Source organism: Protobothrops mucrosquamatus, unplaced genomic scaffold, assembly GCF_001527695.2.
Source record: "Protobothrops mucrosquamatus isolate PMUCROS unplaced genomic scaffold, P.Mucros_1.0 scaffold4129, whole genome shotgun sequence".
Lineage (NCBI taxonomy): Eukaryota > Metazoa > Chordata > Lepidosauria > Squamata > Viperidae > Protobothrops > Protobothrops mucrosquamatus.
The window spans coordinates 33,880-46,273 of record NW_015390057.1 but is presented as its reverse complement, the minus strand read 5'-3'; the positions used below and the strand labels follow the sequence as shown (position 1 = coordinate 46,273).

Genomic DNA, 12,394 nt, shown 5'->3' with positions numbered 1-12,394 from the left:
CATTGTGACTTCTGAGGGCCCTATACATTTTTGTCTTTGTGGGCCCCCTCCCTCTATAAAAACAAAAGTATTGATCAAAATAAGAGAGCTGCTGTCTATCCCACATTTTTTTTCTATCTTACCAAGAAGTAGGTTGTGGTCTACTTTACCTTCCTGAAGTATTTCTGAATTTTGTCACTCTCCCAAAACTTACTTACAGGATGACATTCCACATTCTTCCAAGAATGCCAGAATATCTTATCCCTTTGTGGCCACTCTATGGTTCCCTTCCTCTAGTTCCACCCTTGGTAAGGTATGTCCTGCTTAGATAGGCACGATACAGACTTTGGAACTGATTGGCTAATTGACATAGTTAACTTAGCAGCTCTAAAATGTAGACTTTTAAGTTAATTTTTAAACAACATTTTAAAAGTTAAGACTGATTGCTCTGTACACAAGGAGCTAAACACAGAGAATATCTGCCCATTTTTGTGGTGTTGGTGAAAAAAATTAACATTTGTATATTTAAGTCCCCACTAGCATAGGGATTTTCCTCCAGTGCTAAATGTTAGTCCCTCTCTCTCTCTCTCTCTCTCTCTCTCTCTCTCTCTCTCTCTCTCTCTCTCTCTCTTTCTCTTTCCCCCTCTCTCTCTCTTTTTCTCTCCATCTCTCTCTCTCCCCATCTCTCTCTCTCTCTTTCTCTCTGTGTATGTGTATATGTGTGTGTGTACATGTGTGTAGGAGGGAAAGATGACCACATTATACAGAAGTGTTCTTCAACCTTAGCAAATTCAAGATATGTGGACTTCAACTCCCAGAATTCCCCAGCCAGCATGGTCCTAATGAAATCTCCTACCCCATTAATCTTTTATTTAAAACATACTGTACATGGTTGCTATTTAGCAATTAAAGATATGGGTTATGGGTTCACTCCTGGAGCTTTCTTTGCATCCATGTGGACGTTCCCTTAAAATCTTTGATGGGTCAATTGGTGTTTGGAGATGGAGCCCATTGCTGTAAACCAGGGATCTTCAAACCTGGCCCTTTTATGACTTGTGGACTTCAACTCCCAGAATTCCTCATCCAGGCCTGCTGCCTGAGGAATTCTGGGAGTTGAAGTCCACAAGTCATAAAAGGGCCAAGTTTGAACATCCCTGCTGTAAACCGTTTTTCAAAATTTGCTAATGGAGCAGCTTAGGAGATTCAATGCCCCCCCCCTCCTCCTCCTCCTCCTCCTCCTCCTCCTCCTCCTCCTCCTCCTCCTCCTCCTTCTTTCCCCAAACAAGAAGCTCTCATCCCAGGGACAGCTGGCTACAGGGCTTCTGTAGCAGGAATTTTCTCCTCCTTCCATCAATGGAAGAACAATGCTGACCTCCACTGTTGGTGAAGACATTTTCAGGCAGTTGGAAGGCTAACCCTGAAGAAAGAAGAGCATGAGGGCTGATGCTCTGGGCCAGCATTTCTCAAACCTCAGCAACTTTAAGATGGGTGGACCTCAACACCTAGAATTCCTCAGCTAGCATGCTTTAAGAGCGGTGGACTCCAGTTCCCAGAATCACCCGGCCAGCATGCTTTAAGATGGGTGGCTTTTAATTCCCAGAACGATTTAAGATTGATGGACTTCAAGTCTCAGAATTCTCCAGCCAGCCTGCTTTAAAATGAGTGAATTCCCAGAATTCCCCAGCCAGCAAGTCTACCCATCATAAAATTGCTGAGGTCAAGAAAAACTGCCCTGGGACCTTAAGATGGGCTCTCCAAACTTGGCAGCTTTAAGACTTGTGGACTCCAACTCCCAGAATTCCTCAGCCAACCATGTTGGCTGAGGAATTCTGGAGTGGAAATCCACAAGTCTTAAAGTTGTCAAGTCTGGAGACTTCTGCCTGAGGGGGATACCTCAAGAAGAACAGGAAAGAACCTCATCAAAGTTGGTCGCTCTCCAGCTTGAAGTCTCCACATGAAGGACCCTAACTCTAACTCTAGGGTGGCGTTATGCCCAGACCCTAGGAAACCTGTGATGCCCCACTGGTCTGTCTGAGCCCCTGAGCCCACCCCCAAGAGAACCCACCCCGGAGGAGTTGGAGGAAGAGAGGCTACAGAACCAAACCCTCCGAACCTTACAATCTTCTCAACTAGCTGGCTGATCTGTCTCTCGGTGGTGGGGGCTCCGTCCACGTAGTAATCCATTCCACGCAAGCAGTAATGGCGTCCAGTGCAGGGGCTGTAGTAGCCTTGGTATGGCATCCGGCCCGGGATGGGGTAGTGATGCCGGACGTATGGAAGCTGCTTCCGAGACAAGCTGTTCAACATGTTGACCACAACTTCACGTTCTGGAGAAAAGGAGTCAGAAAGAGAGGACAGCTAGAGGGCAGAGCTGAGGGTTGGTCGGCCCATTGGCAGTGGGTTCAAGGCCAACCTCAGCGGGTTCAAGAAGCAACCTGAGATTAAGGAGAAACTTCCTAACAGTGAGAACAATTAACCAGTAGAACAATTTGCCTCCAGAAGTTGTGGGTGCTTCATCGGTGGAGGTTTTTAAGAAGAGATTGGAGAACCTTTTGTCTGAAATGGCATAGGGCAGTGATGGCAAACCTTTTAGAGACCAAGTGCCCAAACTGCAACCCAAAACCCACTTATGCATCGTCGGGTGCCGGGTGGGTGTGGCCCATTGGCTGGGTGTGGCCAATTGGGGGTGTGTGGCCCATTGGGTGGGCGTGGCTGCGGTGGTAACGGCAGACTGGGTGGGACTAAAAAATTCAATCAATCAATTCCAACTTTGCAACTTTATTTCCTATGAGAAGTTGAAATCGACTGATTGATTGGATCTTTTTTTTTTTTTTGCACACGGCGGCAGAGGCCTAAAGCGAAAAGGTTTTATAAAACCCAGTTGAAGGCCTAGGACTGGGGTGACAGCGCGCGTGCCCACAGAGAGGGCTCTGAGTGCCGTCTCTGGCACCCATGGCATAGGTTTGCCACCACTGGCACAGGGTCTCCTGCTAGTGCAGGGGGTTGGACTAGAAGACCCCCAAGGTCCTTTCCAGCTGTTTATTGACTCAGGAAGCACCCCTTTTCGGAATGCAAAATTTGAAAACTCAACATTCAGAATAACAGAGTTGGAAGGGACCTTGGAGATCTTCTAATCCAACCCACTGCTCAAGCAGGAGACCCTATACATTCTGGACAAATGGCTGTCCAGTCTCTTCTTAAAATCCTCCAGTGATGGAGCACCCACAACTTCTGGAGGCAAGCTGTTCCATTGGTTCATTGTTCTGCAGGTTGCTTCTAGGTTGCTTCTCTCCTTGAATAGTTTCCATCTATTGCTTCTTGTCCTGCCTTCAGATGCTTTGGAGAACAGGTTGACCCCCCTCTTCTTTGTGGCAGCCACTCAGATACTGGAAGGCTGCTAACACGTCACTCTTGGTCCTTCTTTTTATTAGACTACACATATCCAATTCCTGCAACTGTTCTTCATATATTTTAGCCTCGTGTCCCCTAACTCACCCAATCTGAAGTGATAGCAACCATGGAGGCTCAAGGCTTCACAACTATGTTCTCGGATTACCAAGAAAGGGGAGGGGATTGAAAAAGAGGAGGAGGAGGAGAGGGGAGGAGGAGGGGAAGGAAGGGGGAGGGGAAGGAAGGGGGAGGAGGAGGAAGAGACTGGGGTGTGTGTGTGCTTTCTGAGCTTGGTTGTTTTCTTGTGCAGACGTCTCATCACCCAACTAGGTAACACCAACTAGGTATCACCCAACTAGGTATAGGTTTCCTGCCTGAGCAGGGGGTTGGACTAGATGACCTCCAAGTACCTTCCAACTTTATTATTATTATCATCATCATTGCTAGATGGGGCTTGTATATAAGCAGAGAGCAAACCCCACTCCCTTCTGGCACTGATGATGTTACCTAATTGGGTAATGAAATGTCTGCAAGAAAAGAACCAAGCTCAGAGTGCACCTTGTTGGCCAAATTGGACAGCTGTCTTATGCCTACACTGGGGTGAGGAAGGGAAGCTTCCGGAAGAGGTACCGTAGTTGTTGAGTCGCTCAGGCTTTGGAGGGTACTCCATGGGCATCCCGCGCAGAATGGCATCCATGCCAGCTTCCTGAAAGACAGGTTTGCCATAGGTAAGTCCGTTGCTTTAGATCAGGGGTAGTCAACCTTGGCTCTTTTATGACTCGTGGACTTCAACTCCCAGAATTCCTGAGCCAGCTAAGCTGGCTCAGGAATTCTGGGAGTTGAAGTCCACGAGTCATAAAAGAGTCAAGGTTGACTACCCCTGCTTTAGATGCTCTACCAAGTGGCAGCCATGAGGGGTCTCAAAGATGCCACGTTTTGTCCCCAGTTATCTTGGAAAGAAGTACAGGGTAGTCCTTGACTTACAACAGTTGATTTAGTGACCATTCAAAGTTACAGCGGCATTGAAAAAAGTGACTTATGACCATTTTTCACACGACCGTTGCAGCATCTCCATGGTCACATGTTCAAAATTTAGACGCTTTGTAACTGGCTCATATTTATGACTGTTGCAGTGTCCCAGGGTCATGTGATTTTACATTTTACAACCCTCTGACAAGCAAAGTCAATGGAGAGGCTGAATTCACTTAACCAGGTTACTAATGTGGGAAGTCAGCCCCCCCAGAGAAGGAAATATTAAAAGGGCAAAATATTATATTTCCTCAAAGGATCTTAAAGAGGCAGAAAAGCATGCCCACTTTTTTTTAAGCAGAAACCAGCTCTGTAGAAATGCAGATGGAGCCACAGCTAGAAAATCAAGAAGACAAAAACACCTAAAATCTACATATCCCACCCAAACTCTAAGACAGGACATAATAGGATTAACCCACAGATGCCAAAGGGACACAGGAAATACAAAGCCTCAAACAGGAACAGGAAACAACCTCAAGAGCCCCAGAGGGTATAAAAACCCACTCCCTACATGTGCTCTCTCTCTTTTCTTCCAGAGCCATCTTCCTGTCTGGCTCTCCTCTTCAATAAACTGCAACCTTCTTTCTAAAGCAGTCGCCATATTGTTTATTCCCGGCTTGGACTGAACCATGATGAAAACCTTTCTTTCAACACTAACTTATCAACTGCAGTCATTCACTTAAACAACTGAGGCAAGAAAAGTTGTAAAATGGGGCAAAATTCACTTGACAAATGTCTCACTTAACAACAGAAATTTTGGGCTCATTTGTGGTCGTAGGTCAAGGGCCACCTGGTGTGGTCAAAAAAGTAAAGAGGGCCGACACATCATCGCATCACATCCAGTGGGCCCTCCTGGGAGCTACAGGAATGGGCAGTGGAGACAAATAAGTGATAGAAGTGAATTTACTGCTTGTGCAATTTTCTGACTCAAGAATGGAAACCAAATGCCTCAATTCAGCGATGACACACACACACACACACACACACACACACACACACAAACACCCGCATCACTTATTTCTCCTTATATTTCTGCTTTTATCATTGATTCCCTGTGAATGTGTTAGAAGTTGTGTTTATATACAGCACAAATCAAATAACATGCACAGTCACCATGTGCTTTACTACTTAACAGGAAACAGGAAACTCTACTTAGAACAAAAGGACATAGAGTATATACCATAGATCCAAACTTGTAAACACTGCCATATACTGGCTGAATACTACTGTAATTTACACAAAAATACATTCCAACGATGTATTCCAACAGAATTCAACCACTTTTTCTGAAATCTAGTACAAAGTAGCCCTCAAATTTTGACCATAATGGAGCCTGGCAATTATGACCAAAAGTCAGGACGGTTGTAAAACAAGTCACTCACATGACCTTTAACAACCTTTTTTGCAGTGGTTGTTAAGTGAGCATGGTGGTCAATGGGGAAGCCAAATTCAGTTAACAACCATGTTACTAACTTAACGAGTTCCAGGCAAACGATTGATGACCACAGTGAGTTTTTATCTGCTACAAGGACATCCATTCTCCATCCATCCACCCAGCTTTCTTTTCATTCCATTTTCAAAATGTGATGTCATTAAAAATTGCATATCCCATTCCTCAAATGTAGGGAGTTCTGGGGTAGTTTGCAAACAAAATATATCAGCAATTAAATCAGAGCTCTAAAACAGAATGCAGGTAGTCCTTGATTTACAACCACAGCTGTGCCCAAAATTTCCATGGCTGAGCAAAATAGTTGCTAAGTGAATTTTGCTCCATTTTACAACCTTTCTTGCCACAGTTGTTAAGTGAAGCCCTGCAGTTGTTGAGTTAGGAACACGTTTGTTAGGTGACTCTGGCTTCCCCGTTCACTTTGCTTGTCAGAAGGTCGCAAAAGGGGATCACGTGAACCCGGACATTGCGACCGTCATAAATATGAACCAGTTGCCAAGCGTCTGAATTTTGATCATGTGACCATGAGGATGCTGCAAAGGTCGTAAGTGTGAAAAACGGTCATAAGTCACTTGTTTTAGTGCTGTTTTAACTTTGAACGGTCAATAAACAATAAACTGTCAATAAACAAACTTTGGTAAGTCGTGGACTATCTATAACAGCCTGCCAACTGCTTCCATGACCACTTTTTGATTAGGTTAGATCAGGGGTAGGCAACCTCAGCTCTTTTATGATTCGTGGACTTCCACTCCCAGAATTCCTGAGCCAGTCATGCTGAGGGGAAAGAGAGAGGTTTCCAAGCTGAGCTATGCTGGCTCAGGAATTCTGGGTGTTGAAGTCCACGAGTCATAAAAGAGCCAAGGTTGCCTACCCCTGGTTTATATAAAAGAAATGTTTTCTCTGTTTTGTCTTTTTCTTTTCTTTTTGCTCTTATTTTCTTTTAAGGTATGAGAAATGTAAAAATGTGATGGCTTGTATGAGAAAAAAGATTTAAAGACTTAAGTGTAACTAATTTTGAGAAAATCTTAACCAGTAGGAATGTTTTGAATACTGTGGGGGAAGCAAATTTAAATAAGAATGTAAACGGTATTTATGATGAAGCAATCAAGATGATCCATGAAAAGAAGCTTTATACTGATGTGGGTTATTATTTGCAGAAACATGAGAAAAATGTTTATATTTAATTGTCATTTATTTAAATAAGAACTGTATTAATGTAAGGTGGGCTAAAGAGAATATTATTGGAAGAAGAGGAAGTCAGGTAAAGTTATTACATGGATTATAGAGTTATAGAAATTAATTGTTATTGATTGTTTTTTAAATACTAACCCAGACAACACAAAATATTTACCAAATATTAAGGTGTATGTTAAAAATCAATAAAACATATTTAAGAAAGGAAGGAAGGAAGGAAGGAAGGAAGGAAGGAAGGAAGGAAGGAAGAAAGAAAGAAAGAAAGAAAGAGAAAGAAAGAAAGAAAGAAAGAAAGGAAGAAAGAAAGAAAACCAACCCTGGCATGGCATGGCTTACCCTGGGGATCCGTGGCAGGTACGTGGTGTATCGGTTCCAGGCTGCGCTGTTGTACGGCCCAGTCCGCCAGGTTGCGTATCTGTCATTGCCGACGAACACCGGGTTGAATTTTTCTGGGTTTGGAAAAGAGTGCAGAGTTTTCAGGAAACCAGTGGGGAGACCCCAAGGGGAAGGGGGTTGGTGGGGGTGGCACCCAGGGTCTTGAGGGCAGGGTAGAATTATATGTGTGTTGATTGGTTTATAAAATTTATTGGCTACCCATCTTATCATAATTACAGCACATATACAGTTAAAAACATAAAAAGACATTAAAATCAAGGACTTCAACTCCCAGAATTCCTGAGCCAGCAAGCTTTAATATGGGTGGTTTCAATTTCCAGAATTCACCAGCCAGCAAGCTTTAAGTTGGGTGGACTTCAATTCCCAGAATTCACCAGCTAGCAAGCTTTAAGTTGGGTTGATACTTTGCTTAACAATAGAAATTCTGTTCCCAGTTATGGTCATAGGTGGAGGACTACCTCTACAACAGTGTAGCAGAGTCAAAGAGAAGGAGTTGAGGACAACTCAAGTACCTTCTTCACGGGACACCCAATATTTGTACGGCCGGTAGGCTGTTGGTTCTATCGAATTCTTGTAGGAGTACTCCTGGACTGCTCTTTTCACCATCTTCTCCAGGTGGGCTTGGTCAATCGGATGGTCCACTTTGGGCACGGTCAAGCCCTGCGGAGAGGAAGGAGAGCAGGTCAATTTGTGGAGATGGGGAGGAAGACTTTGGGTAGCCTTGGACAGGGGTCTTCAAACTTGGCCCTTTTATGACTTGTGGACTTCAACTCCCAGAATTCCTCAGCCAGCATGCCTGGCTGAGGAATTCTGGGAGTGGAAGTCCACAAGTCATAAAAGGGCCAAGTTTGAAGACCCCTGCCTTGGATGAATCGCTTCTGCATTGACAACTGCTAAAGTGGGAAATGTAGACACGTAGAATTGTAGAGTTGGCAGGACACAAAGTTTATCTACTCCAGAGTTTCTCAACCTTGCTCAATCTAGCATAGGCTTGGGCTTCAACTCCCAGAATTCCCCAGTCACCATGTGTGGACTTCAACTCCCCGAATTCTGCTTGCTCGGTCCCACCCTCTCTGCAAGAAAACAACCAAGCTCAGGGAGCACCAAGGACCTCACAGTGTCCTCCTCCTCTTCCTCTCCACAAACATCACTTCCTTCTAGTACTGATGATGTCACCTAGTGGAACAGCTAGTGCAGAGGTGATAAACTGGGGGCCTGTGGGCTGGATGCATCACACGCAGGCCACGCCCATCCTGGCTCCACAAAGGCAATAAACATCACGATATGTCACGTGACACGATCAAGTTTGACACCCGTGAGCTAGTGGAACAGCTTGCATTAACCAGTGGAACAGCTTTGCCTTCAGAAATTGTGGGCACTCCATCACTGGAGGTTTTTAAGAAGAGATTGGACAGTCACTTGTCTGAAATCGTATAGATTCTCCTGCTTGAGCAGGGGGCTGGACTAGAAGACCTTTAAGGTCCCTTCCAGATTCTATTCTATTCTATTCTATTCTATTCTATTCTATTCTTGTCCTATCCTATCCTATCCTATCCTATCCTATCCTATCCTACCCTTGTTCCATTCCTGTTCCATTCCTGTTCCATTCCTATTCCATTCCTGTTCCATTCTATTCTATTCTATTCTATTCTATTCTATTCTATTCTATTCTATTCTATTCTATTCTATTCTATTCCTGTCCTGTCCTGTCCTGTCCTATCCTATCCTATCCTATCCTATCCTTCCTGTCCCATTCTATTCTATTCTATTCTATTCTATTCTATTCTATTCTATTCTATTCTATTCTATTCTATTCTATTCTATTCCTGAAACATCTGCAACGAAGTTCAGAGAACTCCAAGGACCTCAGTCTCCTCCTCCTCCTCCTCCTCCTCCTCCTCCCTGCAAACCCCACTCCCTTTGAGAGCTAATGATGTCACCTAGGTGGGTCTGCAAGAAAACCACCAAGCTCAGAGGGGCACCAAGGACCCCATGCTTCTATCTTCACAACCTCTCCAGGACCCTGGGAAGGACTCTCAACTCCAGAGGGATCCATAAAGCAAAGCTGTCCTCCGTGAAGGAAAGATTGCTCGGAGACTCACAGTTGTGACGCGGCTGTCAACTCTTCGAGGGAGCAAAGATCAGGAAAACCAACTCTACATTTTTGAAAGGAACTGCCTTCTATTGAGATAGTTTGTAGTAACAGAACTTTGAAAGCTCCCGAGTGTGTTTTCCCCCCCTCGGTTCCTCTTATACCTCAGGGAATTAGGGTGGAGCTAAGGCTTGTTTCCTTGGCTTAGTATGTTTGGCTGGGTGTTGTAGTAACCATCTATGCGTGGTTTCTCCAAGGTCATCTCTGTGCCTCTTTACACAGCCAGATCCTGACATGCATGCATCACACGAGCCAGCAAGAGGGAGAGATAGGCCTCAACTTAACGACCATAATTGAGGTTGAAATTTCCATCCCTAAGCCATTGTTAAATCAGTTTAACGAGCCCTGCCTGATTTTGCAGCCTGTTTTGTCATGGTTGTTAAGCCAATCACTGTAGTCATTAAGTGAATCGTGTGGTTGTTAAGTGAATCTGACTTTCCCCCATTGATTTTGCTTGCCGGAAGTCAGAAGGGAAGGTTGCAAAATGGCGATCACTTGACATCAGGACGCCACAACCGTCATAAAAAAAAAGCCAGTTGCCCAAAACCGAAAGTCTGATCATGTGACTGGGGGGGGGGGAATGCCGAGGCGGTTGTAAGTATGAGGACCTGACACAAGTCACTTTTTTCACTGTGACTTTGAACGGTCACTAAATGAATAGCTGTATTTGCACGGATGAGAAAAATATCGTGCAGATGCAAACACTCACCTGGCTAAGATTGGTTAGTAATTAATTGGCTTCTTGTAGTTTACTGCATTGTGTGAATCTAGCACAATTAGCGGGCTGTGGAATTCTGGGAGTTGAAGTTCAGACATCTTAAAGCTGTCAAGGTTGAAAACATGGGTTTAGTGCAGGGGTAGGCAAGCTTGGCTCTTTTATGACTCGTGGACTTCAACTCCCAGAATTCCTGAGTCAGCTATGCTGAGGGAAAACGGAGAGGTTTCCAAGCTGAGCCATGCTGGCTCAGGAATTCTGGGAGTTGAAGTCCACGAGTCCTAAAAGAGCCAAGGTGGCCTACCCCTGGTTTAGTGAATTGTGAGAACCTAGAAAATGGCTTTTAGACTCTAGAAAAAGTGCAGAGAAGAGCAACAAAGACTGGACTGGAGCCTAAAACATATGAAGAACGGTTAGGGTTGCCAGGTGTCCACTATTTGAGTGGACAGTCCACTTTTTTCACATTATGTTCACTATTTTTTTTCACAAAATAGTGGACATTTTTTTTATTCAAAAGCTTTATGATGAAATGGTACGTAATCTAAAGCTGTACAGTCTACTTTTTTTACTACTTAACCCCCCCCCCCCCGCTTGTCCGCTATTTTTTGGAAGCAGACCTGGCAACCCTAAGAACGGTTGCAGGAACTGGGCATGGCTAGTCTAGTGAAGAGAAGGACCAGGGGAGACATGACAGCAGTCTTCCAGTATTTGAGATGCTGTCACAGAGAGGAGGGGATCAGCCTGTTTTCCAAAGCACCTGAAGGCCAGACAAGGAATAACGGATGGAAACTGATCAAGGAGAGATTTAAACTGGAAATAAGGAGGAATTTCCTGCCAGTGAGAACAATCAACCAATGGAACAGGTTGTCTTCAGATGTTGTGGGAGCTTCAACACTGAAGGCTTTTAAGAAGAGACTGTCAGAAATGGTGTAGTAGGGTCTCCTGCTTGGGTGGAGCAGGGGGTTGGACTAGATGACCTACAAGATCCCTTCCAACTCTGTTGTTATAAATTCCTTATCTCCACCCGTCCCTTATAGAGATTCATCGATGGATACCTGGAACGGATTACCTTTGTGATATGCTCATTCGGGCTCCATTGTTGCAGAGAAGGCTCCTGATAGATGTGTTTCCTAACCACCGGCACCCGATAGGAGTCCGTGTAGGTGCTGAGGGGAGTTTCGGTTTTATGTGCAAAGATGAACATGGTTCCAGAAGGATCTCTTTCAAAGATGCTGCCTTGGGCGCCAACCTAATTCTCTACGACTCTCTAGCTGTCTATCAAAAGGGATTCCAGGGTGAAAGATGCACCTTCACCCCACCTTCGGCCGATAAGAAAATAAAAAGGGGGACTCTTTGTACTCTACTAACAAACAACTACTGGCTGCTCATGGCCCTCCAAGCTCAGCCTAACACCGGGTCTACCTCAGCTGTGATGTCACAGTCATGGAGAGCAGCCATAATACAGGGGAGCAGAGAAGAGGGCAGGGGGATCGTGGGAAGGACAGGGGCTTTTCCTGGGGATTCTGGCTTCTTGATTTGGGTACCCCCATCCTGGCTCCACCCTGTTGGGTTGCTTCGCTGGACAGGCAGAGGCCCCAAAAGGACACCATTGCTCCTCAAGTGGTTGCAGAAGAATGGCTGGAAGATTTATCAATAGAAGAGAATATTTGTAGCTCAGGGTTGAACCGTGGGGTCTTGATGGTCTCTGAGCTTAGTGGTTTTCTTGCAGATGTTTCAGGACCCAGCTAGGGAACACCATCAGTGCTACCAGGATCAGTCGTACTATTATCAATAGCACGGATGATGTTTCCTAGTTGGATATTAAAATATCTGCAAGAAAACCACCAAGCTCAGAGACCATCAAAGACCTCGCAGTCCTCCTCCTCTTCCTCGCCACAAACCTGCTCCCTTCCTGCACTGAGAATGTTACCTAGTTGGGTCATGAAACGTCTGCAAGAAAACCGCCAAGCTCAGAGACCATCAAAGACCCCACAGTGCTTCTTCCTCCTCTCCACAATCCCTCCTCCCTTCTAGCACTAATGATGTTGCCTAGTTGGGTCATGAAATGTCTGCAAGAAAACCCCCAAGCTCA

At 45.0% G+C, this 12,394-nt stretch overlaps 1 protein-coding gene across 1 annotated transcript; it reads right to left on the bottom strand.

The window, feature by feature from the left end:
• Positions 1 to 2,097: 2,097 nt before the first annotated feature.
• Positions 2,098 to 9,664, bottom strand: CUNH9orf24 (chromosome unknown C9orf24 homolog; the record flags this gene model as incomplete). The annotated part of the gene is given in 5 exon segments (XM_015827987.1): positions 2,098 to 2,306; positions 4,000 to 4,075; positions 7,376 to 7,488; positions 7,948 to 8,095; positions 9,538 to 9,664. Coding segments are annotated over 4 exon segments (492 nt in total), but the record flags the coding sequence as incomplete, so codon positions are not given.
• Positions 9,665 to 12,394: the final 2,730 nt, after the last annotated feature.